Genomic DNA, 18,724 nt, shown 5'->3' on the forward strand with positions numbered 1-18,724 from the left:
AAAGACCCCATCAAAAAAGAATATTACAGACCAATATCCCTGATGAACATGGAGGCCAAAATTCTCACCAAGATACTAGCCAATAGGATCCAACAGTACATTAAAAGGATTACTCACCATGAACTAGTGGGATTTATTCCTGGGCTGCAAGGGTAGTCGACATTCACAAATCAATGTGATACATCACATTAATAAAAGAAAGGACAAGAACCATATGAACTTCTCAATTGATGCAGAAAAAGCATTTGACAAAATACAGCATCCCTTCTTGATTAAAACTCTCCACAATGTAGATGTAGAGGGAACATAGCTCAATATAATAAAAGCCATCTATGAAAAGCCCACAAGGAATATCATTCTCAATGGGGAAAAACTGAGAGCTTTTCCCCCAAGGTCAGGAACATGACAGGGATGCCCACTCTCACCACTATTGTTCAACATAGTACTAGAAGTCCTAGCCTCAGCAATCAGACAACAAAAAGAAATAAAAGGTATTCACATTGGCAAAGAAGAAGTCAAGCTCTCACTCTTTGCAGATGATGTGATACTCTATGTGAAAAACCCAAAGACTCCACCCCAAAATTGCTAGAACTCATACAGCAATTCAGCAATGTGGCAGGATATAAAATCAATGCATAGAAATCAGTTTCATTTCTATATACTAACAATGAGACAGAAGAAATAGAAATTAAGGAATCAATCCCATTCACAATTGTGCCAAAAACCATAAGATATCTGGGAATAAACCTAATCAAAGAGGTAAAGGATCTGTACTCTAAAAACTACAGAACACTTAGGAAAGAAACTGAGGAAGACACAAAGAAATGGAAAAACACCCCATGCTTATGGACTGGAAGAATAAATATTGTTACAAAATCTATGCTATTCAGAGCAATCTATACATTCAGTACTCTCCTTATCAAAATACCATCAACTTTTTCATAGAGCTGGAACAAATAATCCTAAAATTTGTATGGAACCATAGAAGACCCCAAATAGCCAGAGGAATTTGAAAAAGAAAACCAAAGCTTGTGGCATCGCAATGCTGGAATTCAAGCTCTATTACAAAGCTATAATCATCAAGACAGTATGGTACTGGCACAAAAACAGACATACAGATCAGTGGAACAGAATAGAGAACTCAGAAATGGACCCTCAATTCTATGGTCAACTAATTTTCGATGAAGCAGGAAAGAATATCCAGTGGAAAAAGGACAGTCTCTTCAATAAATGGTGGTGGGAGAAGTGGACAGCCACATGTAGAAGGATGAAACTGGACCATTTTCTTACACCATGCACAAAGATAAACTCAAAATGGATGAAAAACCTCAATGTGAGACAGGAATCCATCAAAATCCTAGAGGAGAATACAGGCAGCAACCTCTTTGACCTCAGCCACAGCAATTTCTTGCTAGACATTTCTCCAAAGGCAAGAGAAAAGAAAGCAAAAATGAACTATTGGGACTTCATCAAGATAAAAAGCTTCTGCACAGCAAAGGAAAAAGTCAACAAAACTAAAAGGCGACCTGCAGAATGGGAGAAGATATTTGCAAATGACATATCAGTTAAAGGGCTAGTATCCAAGATCTATAAAGAACTTCTCAAACTCAACACCCAAAAAACAAATAATCCAGTCAAGAAATGGGCAGAAGACATGAACAGACATTTCTCCAAAGAAAACATACAAATGGCCAGCAGACACATGAAAAGATGTTCACATCACTTGGCATCAGGGAAATACAAATCAAAACCACAACGAGATACACCAGTCAGAATAGCTAATAGTAACAAGACAGGAAACAACAAATGTTGGCAAGGATGACGGGAAAGGGTTACCCTCTTACACTCTTGGTGGGAATGCAAGCTGGTACAGCCACTCTGGAAAACAGTATGGAGGTTCCTCAAGATGTTAAAAATAGAGCTACCCTATGATCCAGAAACTGCACTACTAGGTATTTGCCCCAAAGATACAAAGGTAGTGATCTGAAGGGGAACCTACACCCCAATATTGATAGCAGTAATGTCCATAATAGCCAAACTCTGGAAAGAGCCGAGATGTTCATTGACAGATGAATGGATAAAGATGTGGTACGTATACACACACACACACACATACACACACACATACATACATATATAAATACACACACACACACAATGGAATATTACTCAGCCATCAGAAAGAATGAATACTTACCAATTACATCAACGTGGATGGAACTGGAGGGTACTATGCTGAGCAACATAAGTCAATCAGAGAAAGACAATTATCATATGGTTTCACTCATATGTGGAATATAAGAAACAGTACAGAGGATCTTAGGGGAAGTGAAAGAAAACTGAATAGGAAGTCATAAGAGGGGAAAAACCATGAGAGACTCTAAACTATAGGAAACAAACTGAGAGTTGCTAGAGGGGAGGTGGGTGGGGGGATGGGGTAGTTGCATGATGGGCATTAAGGAGAGCACATGATGTGATGAGTACTGGCTACTATATGCAACTGGTTAATTATGGAACACTACATCTGAAACTAATGTACTACATGTTGGCTAATTGAATTTAAATAAAAATAGAAAATGGATGAAAAATAGTACATTATGCAAACATGTGAAGGCTAGGATAAGTTACATTGATATCAGGTAAAATACACCCTGACAAGAGGGATATTCTATAATGACACAATGATAAAAGAATCTATTTACCAGTAAAACTCAAGGTATCATAATTCCAGATTTCAAGTTATACTACAATGCTATAGTAATCAAAACAGCATGGTACTGGCACAAATAAGACACATAGATCAATGGAACAGAATAAAGCCCAGAAATAAACCCATAATTATATGGTCAATTAATCTTCAACAAAGGAGGCAAGAATATGCAATGGGAAAAAGACAATCTCTTCAACAAGTGGTGGTTGGGAAAACTAGACAGCAACATGCAAAAGAATGAAACTCTACCACTTTCTTACACCATACACAAAAATAAACTCAAGATGGGTTAAGGATCTAAATGTGAGACCTAAAACCATAAAAACCCTAGAAGAGAGCACAGGCAGTAATTTCTCTGAAATTTGCCATAGTAAGATTTTCTAGTTATGTCTTCTGAGGCAAAAGAAACAAAAGCAAAAATAGATTGCTGGGACTACATCAAAATAAAAAGCTTCCACACAACAAAGGAAATAATCTAAAAGACAACTAAAAGACAATCTACTGAATGGGAGAATATATTTGCAAATGACATATCTAATAAAAGGTTAGTATCCAAAATCTATGAAGAACTTATATAACTCAACACCAACAGAATAAATAATCCAATTAAAAAATGGGCAGAAAACATGAACAGACATTTCTCCAAAGAAGACATATAGACGGCCAACAGGCACATGAAAAGATGCTCAACATCCTTCATCATCAAGGAAATGCAAATCAAAACCACAATGAGATATCACCCCACACTTGTCAAAACGGCTAAAATAAAAAACAAAGGAAGAAGTGTTGGCAAGGATGTGGAGAAATAGGAATCCTCATGCACTGTTGGTAGGTGCACTGTGGAAAACAGTATGGAGGTTTCTCAAAAAATTATATAGAAAAACCATATGATCCAGTAATGGCACTTCTAGGTATATACTCAAAGAATACAAGAACAGTAATTTAAGAGGATATATGCACCCCTATGTTTATTGTATATATATATATATACCACTTCTTTATTCATTCATCTATCAATAGACACTTGGGCTGCTTCCTTAATTTATATATATATATTTATATAAAATAAATATATATATATATATTCCATTGATATACAATGGAATATTCAGTCATAAAAAAGAATGAAATCCTGCCACTTGCAACAGCATGGATGGATCTGGGGAGTATAGTACTAAGTGAAATAAGTCAGTCAGAGAAAGACAAATACATGATTTCACTCATGTGGAATTGAAGAAACAAAACAAATGAATAAAATAAAATAGACAAAGAAACAGACTCTTTTTTTAAAGCATTTTATTTATTTGTCAGAGAGAGAGAGCACAAGCAGGGGAGACAGCAGGCAGAGGGAGAAGCAGGGTCTCCACTGAGCAGGGAGCCTGATGTGGGACTCGATCCCAGGACCCTGAGATCATAACCTGAGCCAAAGGCAGATGCTTAACCAACTGAGCCACCCAGGCATCCCAAGAAACAGACTCTTAACCATAAAGAACAAATGGATGGTTACCAAAGGGGAAGTGGGTAGGGGAATGGATAAAATAGGTGAGGGGGTTTAAGAGTACTCTTATTTTGATGAGCACTAAGTAATATATGGAATTGATGAATCTCTATTTTGTTCACCTGAAACTAATATAATACTGTATGGTAACAATACTAGAATTAAAAAAAAAAAAAACAAAAAACAGTTATTGAGAACATGGAAAAAAAAAAGAATCAATTCCCCATAAAGAAAAAATAATTCTAAATGTGTATGAATGTAATAGTTAAGCTTCAGAATACATGAAGCAAATATTAAAAGAATGGAAAAGAGAAAAAAAGAATGGGAAGGAGAAAACAATTTCAAGATCATAGTTGAATATTTTGACCCTCCTCTCTCAACAATTGACAGAACAAATAGACAAGTAAAATAAGTAAAAATAGATCTAAATATTCCTAACAACCACCTTTTCCTAATTGTTGTTTATAGAATACTTCACCCAACACTGTAAAATACATATTTTTTCAATTGCACATGGTATGTTTAATGAGTTAGAACATATGCTTGACTATAAAACAAATTGCAATACATTTTTTTAATGATGTCATACAAAATATATTCTTTTCAAAAATTAAATTTAAAAAGCTTGACAGAAAGATTTTTAAAAAACACACCAAATATTGGAAATTAAATAGCACACTCTTCAATAATCCATGAGTCAAAGAAGAAATCTCAAAAGAAACTAGAAAATATTTTGAAATAAATGATAATTAAAATATAACATATCAATATTTTTGAGATGCATCTAAATTAATGCTTGGGGGAAATGTCATAGCTTTATTTTTTTTTTTAAGATTTATTTATTTATTTATTTTAGAGAGAAAGAATGAGAGAGAGCACGAGTGGGAGGGGCAGAGGGAGAAGGAGAGAGAATTTCAAGCAGATGCCACACTGAGCATGGAGCTTGATGTGGGGCTTGATCTCACAACCCTGAGATCATGACCTGAGCTGAAACCAAGAGTCATCAAACTGCGCCACCCAAGCACCCCACGTCATAGTTTTAAGTACTTTAAATCATTATGACAGAAAAGATGAAACATTTCCATAAAAATAGAAAAGTAAACACTAAATAAGTGGAATAAATAAAATAGTAAATATAATAGAAATTGGTGAAATAAGCAAACAATTGCAATAATAAAGTAAAATTTTAGTTACTTGAAAAGATCAACAAATTGGTTAACTCCTTTAGATTGGTCATGACAGAAAGAGAGAGAATTCAAATTATCAATATGAGAAATTATAAAGGGATTATCTCTAAAGATATATAGACATTAAAAGAATAATAAGAGGATATTATGAAACACTTTATGCCCAAAATTTGACAACTTCAATGAAATATACATTTTCCTTTTAAATTACAATTTAAAACTTACACAATATGAAGGAAAATTTGAATTAGCCTTTATTAATAAAATTGAATTTGTAATCATGAAACCTCTGCCCCACACATACACAAAAAAATCCTTAAGACATAGAGTTTTCATTTATGAATTCTATCAAACATTCCAAAAATAATACCCTTTGTTAAATGTAGGAAGATAGACTCCTCATTTTATGAAGCCAACTTCTTGATATAATCTTGATAAAAATATCTGACAGATGTTACAAAAAAACTAGAAATACAGAATAATATCCATCATTAACATGGTTTCAAAAACCCTTAACAAAATATCAGTAAACTGAATACAGCAAAGAGTTTTTTCCTAGGGGTGCAAGGATGGTTTGACATTCACAAATCAATTTGTGAAATTACCATATGGACATTTCAATAGTTGTAGACAAAACACTTTCAGCAAATTTCTCAGGGAACTATCTTAATCTAATAAAGTAAACCAAGGACAATTCTACTGGCAATATCATATTAAACTTCAATTTTGAATACTTTCCCCATAAAATCAGAAATAATGAAAGGTTGCCAACTCTCACTACTTCTGTTCAAGTTGTACTGGAGTTCTTAGTCATTGCAATAAGGTATAGAAACAGGAGGAATAATGACTAGGAAGAAAGAACTAAAACTGTCAATATTTGCTGAGGAAAATCTCTAATCTATTAAATAATCAATAACTTCATAGATGAAGCCCTCTTAATAGAAAAATAAAATAATGAAAAGCAATTCTGCTTACAAGAGTCCACAAACATTAAATATGTAGAAATAAATTAAACAAAAGACATGTGAGAGCTCTACACTATAGATCACAAAACATTGTTGGTAGAAATTAGAGAAGACCTAAATAAATATAGAGATGGAACATGAAGAATTTTAATGTTACTGATATCAATTATCTCCAAATTGATGTACACATTCAATAAAATCCCAAACAAAATTCCAGGGCTTTTTAAAAAGATAAAATTAATGAACCGATTCTATATTTTAGAAAAATGGAAAGGATTTTTTTTTTAATTTCTGAAAAAGAAGAACAAAATTGGAGAGGTTACCCAAACTGGCTAAGACTTACTGTAAAGCTGCAGTAACCAAGATAATGTGGTCATGGCTTAAGGACTGAAACATAGATGATTAGGATAGAACAGAGAGCCCAGGAATAGTCATTTGATTTTGGTCAAAGGTGTGAGAGCAATCCAATTCAAAGAGAGGCAATGCAACAAAATGGGTTGGGCTATGCATTTGAAAGAAAAGAACCTTGACCTTCCTGCAAATTACACACACACACACACACATGCACACACGTGCACACACACATTCAAGGTGATAACAGACCAAAAGTAAAAGCCAAAACAATAAAGACTATAGAAGATAGCTCCTAGAAAGCAATTAACTCAAAGGGAAAATTTGATAAGTAAGAATTGTTTTCAAATTATAAATTTTTACTCTTTAAAAGACACAATTAAGAAAATGTGTCACATACAGGAAGAAACCATTAGCAGGAAACATATTTGACAAAGAAAATATATAACAAACAAATATATAAAGAAATATATATGATAAAGAGTTGGTCTTCAAGATATAAAAAGATGTTCTCCAACTTGATAAAGGACAAATAACCCAATTAAATATTAGTAAATATTTATGAGCAACTATATGCCAGCAAATTAGATAATCTGGAAGAAATGGATGCATTCCTAGAGATGTATCAACTACCAAAACTGAACCAGGAAGAAATAGAAAACCTGAACAGACTTATAACTGCTAAGGAAACTGAAGCAGTCATCAAAAATCTCCCGAAAAACAAAATCCCAGGGCCAGATGGCTTACCAAAGGAATTCTACCAAACATTTCAAGAAGAATTAATACCTATTCTTCTGAAACTGTTCCAAAACATAGAAATGGAAGGAAAACTTCCAAACTCGTTTTTTCAGACCACAATTACCTTGATCCCCAAACCAGACAAAGACCCCATCAAAAAAGAGAATTAAAGATCAACATCCCTGATGAACATGGATGCAAAAATTCTCACCAAAATACTAGCCAATAGGATCCAACAGTACTTAAAAGGATTATTCACCATGACCAAGTGGGATTTATCCCTGGGCTGCAAGGTTGGTTCAACATCCGCAAATCAATCAATGTGATACAATATATTAATAAAAGAAAGAACAAGAACCATATGTTCTCAATAGATGCAGAAAAAGCATTTGACAAAGTACAGCATCCTTTCTTGATCAAAACTCTTCAGAGTATAGGCATAGAGGGTACATACTCAATATCATAAAAGCCATCTATGAAAAACCCACAGCAAATATCATTCTCAGTGGGGTAAACTGAGAGCTTTCCCCCTAAGGTCAGGAACACAGCAGGGATGTCCACTATCACCACTGCTATTCAACATAGTATTAAAAGTCATAGCCACAGCAATCAGACAAAAAAAAAGAAATCAAAGGTATCCAAATCGGCAAAGAAGAAGTCAAACTCTCACTCTTTGCAGATGATATGATACTTTATGTGGAAAACCCCAAAGACTCCACCCCAAAACTGCTAGAACTCATACAGGAATTCAGTCAAGTGGCAGGATATAAAATCAATGCACAGGAATCAGTGGCATTCCTATACACCCACAACAAGACAGAGGAAAGAGAAATGAAGGAGTCGATCCCATTTACAATTGACCCAAAACCATAAGATACCTAGGAATACATCTAACCAAAGAGGCAAAGAATCTGTACTCAGAAAACTATAAAATATTCATGAAAGAAATTGAGGAAGACACAAAGAAATGGAAAAACGTGCCATGCTCATGGATTGGAAGAACAACTATTGGGAAGATGTCAATGCTACCTAGAGCAATCTACACATTCAATGCAATCCCCATCAAAATACCATCCACTTTTTTCAAAGAAATGGAACAAATAATCCTAAAATTTGTATGGAACCAGAAAAGACCTCAAATAGCCAGAGGAATGTTGAAAAAGAAAAGCAAAGCTGGAGGCATCACAATTCCGGACTTCAAGCTGTATTACAAAGCTGTCATCATCAAGACAGCATGGTACTGGCACAAAAACAGACACATAGATCAATGGAACAGAATAGAGAGCCCAGGAATGGACCTCAACTCTATGGTCAACTAATTTTCGACAAAGCAGGAAAGGATGTCCAATGGAACAAAGACAGTCTCTTCAACAAATGGTGTTGGGAAAATTGGACAGCCACATGCAGAAGAATGAAACTGGACCATTTCCTTACACCACACACAAAAATAGACTCCAAATGGTTGAAAGACCTCAATGTGAGACAGGAGTCCATCCAAATCCTAAAGGAGAACACAGGCAGCAACCTCTTTGACCTCAGCTGAAGCAACTTCTTCCTAGGCCAAACGCAAGGGAAGCAAGGGCAAAAATGAACTATTGGGACTTCATCAAGATAAAAAGCTTTTGCAAAGCAAAGGAAACAGTCAACAAAACCAAAAGACAACCGACAGAATGGGAGAAGATATTTGCAAATGACATCAGATAAAGGGCTAGTATCCAAAATCTATAAAGAACTCATCAAACTCAACACCCAAAGAACAAAGAATCCAATCAAGAAATGGGCAGAAGACACGAACAGACATTCTGCAAAGTATACATCCAAATGGCCAACAGACACATGAAAAAGTGCTCAACATCACTTGGCATCAGGGAAATCCAAATCAAAACCTCAATGAGATACCACCTCACACCAGTCAGAATGGCTAAAATTAACAAGTCAGGAAATGACAGTTGTTGGCGGGGATGCAGAGAAAGGGGAACCCTCCTACACTGTTGGTGGGAATGCAAGCTGGTGCAGCCACTCTGGAAAACAGTATGGAGATTCCTCAAAAAGTTGAAAATAGAGCTACCTTATGATCCAGCAATTGCACCACTGGGTATTTACACCAAAGATAGAAATGTAGGGACCTGAAGGGGTATGTGCACCCCGATGTTTATAGCAGCAATGTCCACAATAGCCAAACTGTGGAAAGAACCAAGATGTCCATCGACAGATGAATAGATAAAGAAGATGTGGCATATATATATGATGGAATATTATGCAGCCATCAAAAGGAATGAGATCTTGCCATTTGCAATGACATGGATGGAACTAGAGGGTGTTATGCTGAGCGAAATAAGTCAATCAGAGAAAGACATGTATCATATGACCTCAGTGATATGAGGAATTCTTAATCTCAGGAAACAAACGGAGGGTTGCTGGAGTGGTGGGGGGTGGGAGGGATGGGGTGGCTGGGTGATAGACATTGGGGAGGGTATGTGCTATGGTGAGCGCTGTGTATTCTGCAAGACTGTTGAATCTCAGATCTGTACCTCTGAAACAAATAATGCAATATATGTTAAGAAAAAAAAAGAAGAAGAAGATAGCAGGAGGGGAAGAATGAAGGGGGGGAAATCAGAGGGGGAGATCAACCATGAGAGACGATGGACTCTGAAAACAAACTGAGGGTGGTAGAGGGGAGAGGGCTGGGAGGATGGGTTAGCCTGGTGATGGGTATTAAAGAGGGCACGTTCTGCATGGAGCACTGGGTGTTATGCACAAACAATGAATCATGGAACACTACATCAAAAACTAATGATGTAATGTATGGTGATTAACATAACAATAAAAAATTTAAAAAATAAAAAAAAATTAATGAACATTCATATAAGGTTTGTCCATTTCATTGTATAAAAATTTTCATGAGAAGAAAAATGTAAATAAATATTAAATTCTAACAATATGCTTGTTAAAGTATGTGTGGAAAGTATACTGTCTGTAATGTAATTTGAAATGCATAAAAATAAGATGATGGATGGCTGGATGGATAGACAAAAATATATGATATAATAATGTTAATGGTCTAAGTGTCTATGTATATCTTGTTGGGATTATGGGTGTATATGTATATTAATGAGTATATGAATATTCACTATAAAATTCAACTTTCTCTTTGTATAAAATTTTGTATAATAAACTGTTGGTAAAAGTGAAACAGATACAACAGGTAAATAAAATACAATCATTTCTGTACTTATTTTGAAATAGCATATGTACAACTTTTGGTAAAGTAATTGGTTGTATAATACATTCTAAATTAATGTATCTTTTGCCTCATACATACATACATACAAATGTAACTTTTCACCTATTAATGGATTTACTATAGTGAAAACAAAGGTGACCCAATCACTGTTTCCACTGGATGAATAAAAATGAAACTCATAAGGTATGGAAAGAAGGGGTTACAGAAACAAGACAAAAATCTAAATTAACGAGATCAAGTTTCAGTTTGTTAATCATAAGATATGAAAACATCTGAATAAATAATATTCCCAGATTTGGGAGACTCCATGATATGCACTAAATTCACTTACTTCATGTTGCTGAGGGGACAAGGGTAATGTTGTCCTTCAGAGGTATCAATATCAGATCAAACTGCATTGTATGTCTACAATTCTAAAATATACCACTCCAGGCTGATTAACAGAATTAAATGATAGCTAATATAATAAGATTGGCTCTGAGGCATAGGCAGCATGGGGTAATTTCGGAAGTAGGCAGATCTGATTTAGAGAATCAGCACCATCATCTGCATTGTGATCCTGACAAGTTTTTACTTCAGTGAACTTAATGATTCTTCCTCAGTAAAACAACATCAGCTTCGTATGGATATTGTGGGTATTAAGAGAGAACTTTGAGGAAAGGCACATAAAAATTGTTCAATAGATGTTAGCCTTCTTCCATCCTGAGAATGTATGCAGAGTCTGAATAAATTATCAATATAATTATGTTATTAGATTAATTATATTTCTGTACATTTGTCCAACAGGCAACTCCAGAGTAGAAGAAAGAATGTTTGCTTCTTTGTTTGTTTTATATTTTTTGTTGCTGTTTTTACCTAATAGGCCAGAGTCTAAATTCTTCAATAGAGTTATCCTTCCACGTTTCTTAGCTTTTGACAATTCTTTATGATTTTAATGTTTAGGGCTGGGATGCAGGACTATTGTGCATAGGAATGGCCCAAAGGAAAACAATGGAAATTCAGCAATAACAATACAGAGGTTGTGGAGAAAGCTAATGAAGAAATTAAAGGCATTAGAATTATTCAGCTGACACAAGGTAGCTTGATGAGGTAAATTCTTCCCCATTCTTATTCTCCAACAGAACTTGGTTTGCTACCTATTTTAAAAAAGTTAGCAGTCACTCTAAAAACCATGTTTTTCAAAATTCCTTTGTTCTACTGACTCACAGAGAAGTAATGTATTAACTCTCTTCTTAGAGCGAGTGTATGAAGCTCAAAGGGCTCCAAATACCCCAAATAGAGGGTAACTCAGGACCTGAAGGGCAGTGTCTGTAACTGTTAAGATGTTGAAATGTGATGGGCTTATATTAGAAGAGTAGGAATTCAGTCTATATATAGGTAACAATAACTTGATGAAGTCACTTCACTGGCAGTTTTTACAAAAACTGGGATACTACAGACCAATAAATCTATAAGGTATTGAATTATAATACAACTTACCTTGATCTTAAAAGGTGAAGTATTAAGGTTTTTCTAGTTAGCTTTAGTTCATACAGCAATTCTTCTTCATATGTTTCCTGCAAAACAGTACCCATCATGTGACTTAAATGTGTGCTCATTTAGTGTGTGTTAGGGTGGGGAGTGGGGTGGGTGCAGGGGGAAATTAGACTTTATCAGTCTACCCAGCAGTCAAGCGGTCCAGCCAGGCAAAATGGTAAATATGGATTAGGCTGAATTTATGAGAGCCAATATATGGAGGATTTTGCTTGTAAGTTATTTTTTAATTAAATTTTTTTTAAGTTATTTATTTATTTATTGAGAGGGAGAGAGAATGATAGAGAGAGAGCATGAGAGGGAGGAGGGTCAGAGGGAGAAGCAGACTCCCTGCTGAGCAGGGAGCCCGATGTGGGACTCGATCCTGGGACTCCAGGATCATGACCTTAGCCGAAGGCAGTCGCTTAACCAACTGAGCCACCAAGGCGCCCCTTAATTAAATTTTTTGATGGGCATTTTTTCTAGTTATAAAATAAAATGAAATGAAAATATATATATTCTCTCCTCATCCAGAGATAACAAGTTATTGTATGTCCTTGCAATTCTGCACCCCACCCACAGATCTTTTGTTTATGTATCTTTTAACAGTTTGGGGTGTATTGTTTTGTAGTTTACTTTTTCACATAAAAATAAATCATGACCATGACCATTTTCCTATTCCAATAAATGTTCCTTTATAGTATGTATTTTATGGCTGAAAATCACAATGTGAATTTATTTAACCTATATCCAGATCAGAAATTTGATTTGGGGCATTCACTCTAATTAGACATCATTTCTTTGTTGGCAACATGGAAAAAAAATGTTTGATAAATGCTGCAAGAAAACCCTGAAGAAAGGAAGCACAAAGTTAGAATTTCACTAGAAATTTATAGTGGTTCTTATTTTCTTGCCTTTCATATTAACATTAATGAAATGATAACTTATTGTGACAAACTTTTCTTTAATGACCATTGGAAGTGATATTTTTCTTCTGTTTAGTTTGCTGTTTACATATTTGTATGTGAATTCCTAACTTATGTCCTTTAAATATTTTCTTTTCTGGTATTTTATTTCTTTGTGATTCATAAGAATTATTAATTTAAGGATTCAGTTACTGGTCATTCATTTAGCACATTTCTTTAGTTTATTGTTCACCCATGTATTCAATAGCTGTTATTTCAGGCACAGTGATAGTATGGAAAATACAATGGTGCACAAGATAAAGGTCACACCCATATGGAAACCACAGCTTGGCAAGAAGAAAATCAATCAAATGTAATTGAGTATTATAAGCATCATAATAGGAGAAATGCAGTGCCTGTGTGAGGGAGGAATCAGGGGCAGAGAACAGAGTATGCAAATGCCCTGAGGTATGAAGGAGCTCACATGTTTGAGAAACCCAGATAAGTTCAAGGTGGCTGGAGAATCAAGTGTAAGTTGAATAAATATGAGAAATGAAAGGTAGGAAGGAGCCAAATCATGTACAGACTAGTTAGTCACTCAAGAAGATTTGGACCTTATCCTAAGAGCAAAAAGAAGAAAAAGGTTTAGGCAAAAAATGCAGAAGTAAGTATGGTATTTTAGATGGCTTACTTATTACAGATAATGGATCAGCAAAAATCACAACTGTAGGCAGGAAAAGCATTTAAAGACTGTTGATGGGATATAGGTCACTTGGGCAGGGGACTGGCAGCAGGGAAAAAGGAGAGTAGATAATTTCAAAGGATATTTACATGTTAGAATGCATGAAGTTTAGTGATTTTTTTTGATGGAGGAGGCAGAAGAGAGGAGTAAAGAATTCCCTTAGGGGGCACCTGGGTGGCTCAGTCAGTTCAGCATCCCACTTTTGACTTTGGCTCAGGTCATGATCTAGTTGTGAGATTGAGCCCCATGTCTGGCTCTGCAGTAGGCATGGAGCCTGCTTAGGATTCTCTCTCTCCCTTTCTGCCCCCACCTCTCTCTCTCTCTCAAAAAAAAAAAAAAAAAAAAAAGAATTCCCTCAGGCTTCTGGTTTGTTTAAACTATGCTGTTGAAAGGAGGGTCTTCTGAAGAAGGGCAACTTTGAGGGAGGGAGAGGAGAGTTTTGTGTTTGTTGAATGTGAGTTGTGCATTAGGGCATGTGTTGACTGAAAGTTTAACATAAAATTGGGACTTCATTATAAACACATAATTCACAGTGGGCAGGCAAGAATCTAGGTGTTTACTTGGATAAGAAGGGTTGAATCTCGTTTACGATATGATGAACTTACATGCAGGTGTGTGTGAATAACAGTGGTATAATGGGACTTTGTAAAATTTGTATGTGTGATTATGGGTTTCATATTAGCTAATATTCAGACACTTGTTAATATTGTCAAATGTAACATTCTTGTTAATCTTGTCATTAATATTGTTTTTATATAAACAGAATTTTTAACTTTATGTTTTATTTTAGAATTTTATTTAATTTTAAAATTTGTTTTTATTTAGAATCATTTTAGATTTAGAGAAAAGTTGGAAAGATAATACAGAGCGTTCCCATGTACCCCACAACTCAGAGTTCCATATTGTTAACATCTTACATTACTATGGTGTACTTGTCACATCTCATGAACCAAGATTGACATTATCAATTAAAGTATACACTTATCCAGATTTCCTTAGTTTTTGTCTAATGTCTTTTCACTGTCTTAGGATCCCATCCAGGACACCACATTACATTTAGTTGTCATGCCTCCTTAGACTCTTCTACACTATGACAATTTCTCAGACTTCCCTTCTTTTTTGACAATCTTGACAGTTTTAAGGAGTACTGATCAAGTATTTTATAGGTTCCTCCTTAATTAAGTTTTTTCCAATATTTTTCTCATTCCCAGCCTGGAATTGTGGATATTTGAGAGAAAAGAACAAAATAAAGTGCCATTTTCAACATATCATATTAAGAGTACATACTATCAACATGACTTATTATTAATGATGATTACTGGTTACCTGGCTGAGGTAGCATTAGTCAGCCTTTCTCCACTGTAAGGTTACACTCTTCCACATTCTACTGGTCCCCTCTTCCACATTCTACTCTTTGGAAGGGTCTATGCACAGGCCGTGCTTAAAGGGTGGGGAGTTATGCTCCACCTTCTGGGAAGGGGAGGGTCTATGTCAATTTTTTAATTCTTATGTATGGGAGATTTGTCTATTCTCCCCCATTTATTTATTTATTCAATTATTTATACCAGTATGAGTTCATAGATATTAATTTATACTTTATTATAGTCCTAAACTACATTATTAATTGTGTTGCTCAAATTGTCCCTTCTTTGGCTATTGGGAGCTCCTTCATTTGGCTCCTTTGTTCTTTTGACATACTCCCATCAATGCAAGTTTGGGTTGTTTGTTTGCTTGAGAACTTCCTTACTTTCTGGTAGTATAAGATGCTCCAAATTCATCTTGTATATTTCCTGCCCCAGTCAAGACTCATCTTGTATATTCATAATGGAACTGATGTCTTGATTTGCACAATGGTGATAGAGGGCTGGTTTTGCCTTCTTAGATGAGTACCGAATTTCAACCAATAAAAGTTTTTTTTTAATTGAAGTATAGTTGATATACAATGTTATATTAATAAAAAGTTTAAGAAGGAATAAAGGATAAAGGAATTGGAGATCAAGAGAAAACATTATTTGTAAGGAGATTATCACAGAAAAATGGTTAGACATTATCTCCAAATGGCAGCAGATGAAGAGTTGCTTTTTCATTATCTTAAGCCATGGGAAAGACATCTCAGTGGGATAATTTGGAAAGTTGAGATGTGTCTTGCTTATGACTGAGGAACCTAACAAATGAGAGCCTGGAAGGCTGTTTCCCCTAATGGTGGAGGGAAGAAAAGTGGATGCATTGGGAAAAATTTGCCCTCTCAAAGAGTACGGGAGCAAAGTGACAATCAGTATTCTCCATGGACCAAGTTGGAAAGCTCAGGCGCAAAATCAAAGTGCCTGGTAATAAACATCTAAGAACAGTCCTTGAATGTGTTCTATAGTAGTGGAATTGAAAATTACCTTATTTTGAAGCTTGTTTCCTATTATATGTATTACATATTGTCTGCATAAATATTTGTTTCTTTTGAAAATAAAATTGTAAATGTTTATACTTTAACACCTGAATAAACACTATTCTAAGCAACAGGCCAAATGTGTTCCTGTGAAAGTTGTCCAGCTTTGCTGCCAAATATGTAAGGCAAGTAAACCTGCATATTACATCACTGGGAAAGAAAATGCTCAGAGATTATATTCCATAGGCACCAGCTCAGAACAAATGAGGTTGCCTTAAATCAGCCTGGAAAGCTGTTAGTGAAAATCCTCACATGAACTGGAAAGTTTTATATGGCACCCTCTAATTTTACTCCATCTTGTTTCCTAAGCCATCAAAAGGGTGCTTCCTCCCCAACCTCCCCCTCCCGCCCCACCCCAAGTGCATGCTATAAACTGAGTGAGAGTTCTCAGAAAATTTGAGACTCTTCTCTTGTTTGCTTCTGACTGGAGCCAGAGGTTGCTTTCTACATATCTTGTGAAAATAATACATCATATTTATTAAATCAAAACCTGTACCTGTATGTCATAATCATGGATGTGCCAAACATTTCGCTTCTGCATCAGAGGAAGCCTTTTCGGATAAACCACTTCTTGACCTTCTACTCCAAGGATTACCTTTTCTAAAAGGAAACATTTAAGGGAGAAAATACATCTGGCATTAACATTCACACACAGTGACTGGATAACAATTATTCTCATAGGGTTCATGTACAGCCATGATTAGCAGCCATGTACAACATCATTGTGAAGTAGCACCCCCACGTAACAGCTAAGGAAACTGAGACTGATATTTCTTTTTTTTTTTTTTTTAAGATTTTATTTATTTGTGAGAGAGAGAATGAGAGACAGAGAGCATGAGAGGGAGGAGGGTCAGAGGGAGAAGCAGACTTCCTGCTGAGCAGAGAGCCTGATGTGGGACTCGATCCCGGGACTCCAGGATCATGACCTGAGCCGAAGGCAGTCGCTTAACCAACTGAGCCACCCAGGCGCCCGAGACTGATATTTCCAAATGAGGAAGATGTAAGCAAAATTGGAAAACAAGGGGCGCCTGGGTGGCTCAGTCGGTTAAGTGGCTGCCTTCGGCTCGGGTCATGATCCCAGGGTCCTGGGATCGAGCTCTGCGTTGGGCTCCCTGCTCAGCGGAGAGCCTGCTTCTCCCTTTCCCTCTGCCTGCCACTTGCCTACTTGTGCTATCTATCTGTCAAATAAAAATTTTAAAAAAATCTAAAAAAAAAAAATTGGAAAACAGACCAAAAAATTAGGTCTTTAGCTTCTTCCAGGTTTCCACTTTGTCCTGCAGTTACCACCTTCATCATCTTAATCTCATGCCTGTCTCTGGATTCTGCCACCTGTCAAAACCTGCACTGGAAGGGATTGTTTCAGTGTAAATTATTGATTTTATCTCCCAGGTACATTTGTATTTGACATCTTAACTCTCCTAGCTAAATACAAGACTCTCCCTTGTTAAAAGGATTTAGGTACTCTTGAATCAGTGCTTCTTCACAAGTGATGGTTATCTGGGGGTGAGCCCTGCTTATCTCACTGAAGAGTGATATAGAACAAAGACCATAGGATTTTAGAATCTGCTATTATTTGAGTCAAAATTTTACCAGTTTATTAGCAGTATGGCCATAAATACTGTATCTATTCTCTCTCATCTGTAGATATTATTCTCAATTACTTTATCTATAAAGTGGAGATAATAAGATTATATACATGCTAATGTACACAGTGGCTCATGGCTAGCGCAGTGTCTCTATGCTGCAGATACTCAGAAATGTCCACTCCTTCTTCCTTCTCACCATAAATCAGAGTAAGACCGCTAAAGTATTTCATAGAATCATAGAATCTCAATATTAGCCATAACTAGTCCAAGTCCTATACTACGTCCTAGCAAAATCATCAATGGGTTTTAATGTCTTTTATCATTTATCATTTAAACTGTGTGACTAAAGAGACATTACCTCATAGCCTTAGTAAGAAAACCCTGACGAAAAGATTAAGACATACCTTTAATCCAAGAAATGAGTACGATCATGAAAAGCAAACTCCTGGGAAACATTCTGAATGATTCTGGTGGGAGAAGGGGCACAGGTGCTTGAGAAAAGATGTGTGTGGCTCTCTGCCCTTGCTTCCACAGCAGGGTCAAAGAATCCAACAGATAGATAGGCAGTTTTGATCCAGCACAAGGAAGTGTTCCTTGCTTGTGTTGCATCATTTGTGAGGTGCTTGAGGCTAAAACCTGGAGGGCGGACATCATGTACCAATTAAAGGCACCACTGACGTGCTGTGGTGGAGGTGGGCTGGGCAGAGATCCCTACTTCATGCCTGATATAAATATAATTCTAGATGTACTAAAAATTCAAAAGTGAAAAAAATCGTGTATGTCTTAGAAAAAATATTGAAGAATGTTTATAGAAACTGGTTGAAGAAAGTGCATGTGAAGAATGCC

General features: G+C 35.9%; 1 protein-coding gene across 1 annotated transcript in view; it reads right to left on the bottom strand.

The window, feature by feature from the left end:
- ADAM7 (ADAM metallopeptidase domain 7) overlaps window positions 1-18,334 on the bottom strand; it is a 156,817-nt gene extending 138,483 nt beyond the window's left edge. Inside the window, exons 1-3 of the mRNA XM_045879544.1 lie at window positions 18,283-18,334; window positions 16,789-16,892; window positions 12,173-12,249 (exon numbers count right to left, since the gene is read on the bottom strand). Coding sequence (XP_045735500.1) covers window positions 12,173-12,249; window positions 16,789-16,892; window positions 18,283-18,334 — 233 coding nt within the window. The remainder of the gene's footprint in view (window positions 1-12,172; window positions 12,250-16,788; window positions 16,893-18,282) is intronic.
- Window positions 18,335-18,724: the final 390 nt, after the last annotated feature.

This window comes from Mirounga angustirostris, unplaced genomic scaffold (genome assembly GCF_029215605.1).
Source record: "Mirounga angustirostris isolate CCGP_5_RB_7025 unplaced genomic scaffold, mMirAng1.0.hap1 SCAF_2, whole genome shotgun sequence".
Lineage (NCBI taxonomy): Eukaryota > Metazoa > Chordata > Mammalia > Carnivora > Phocidae > Mirounga > Mirounga angustirostris.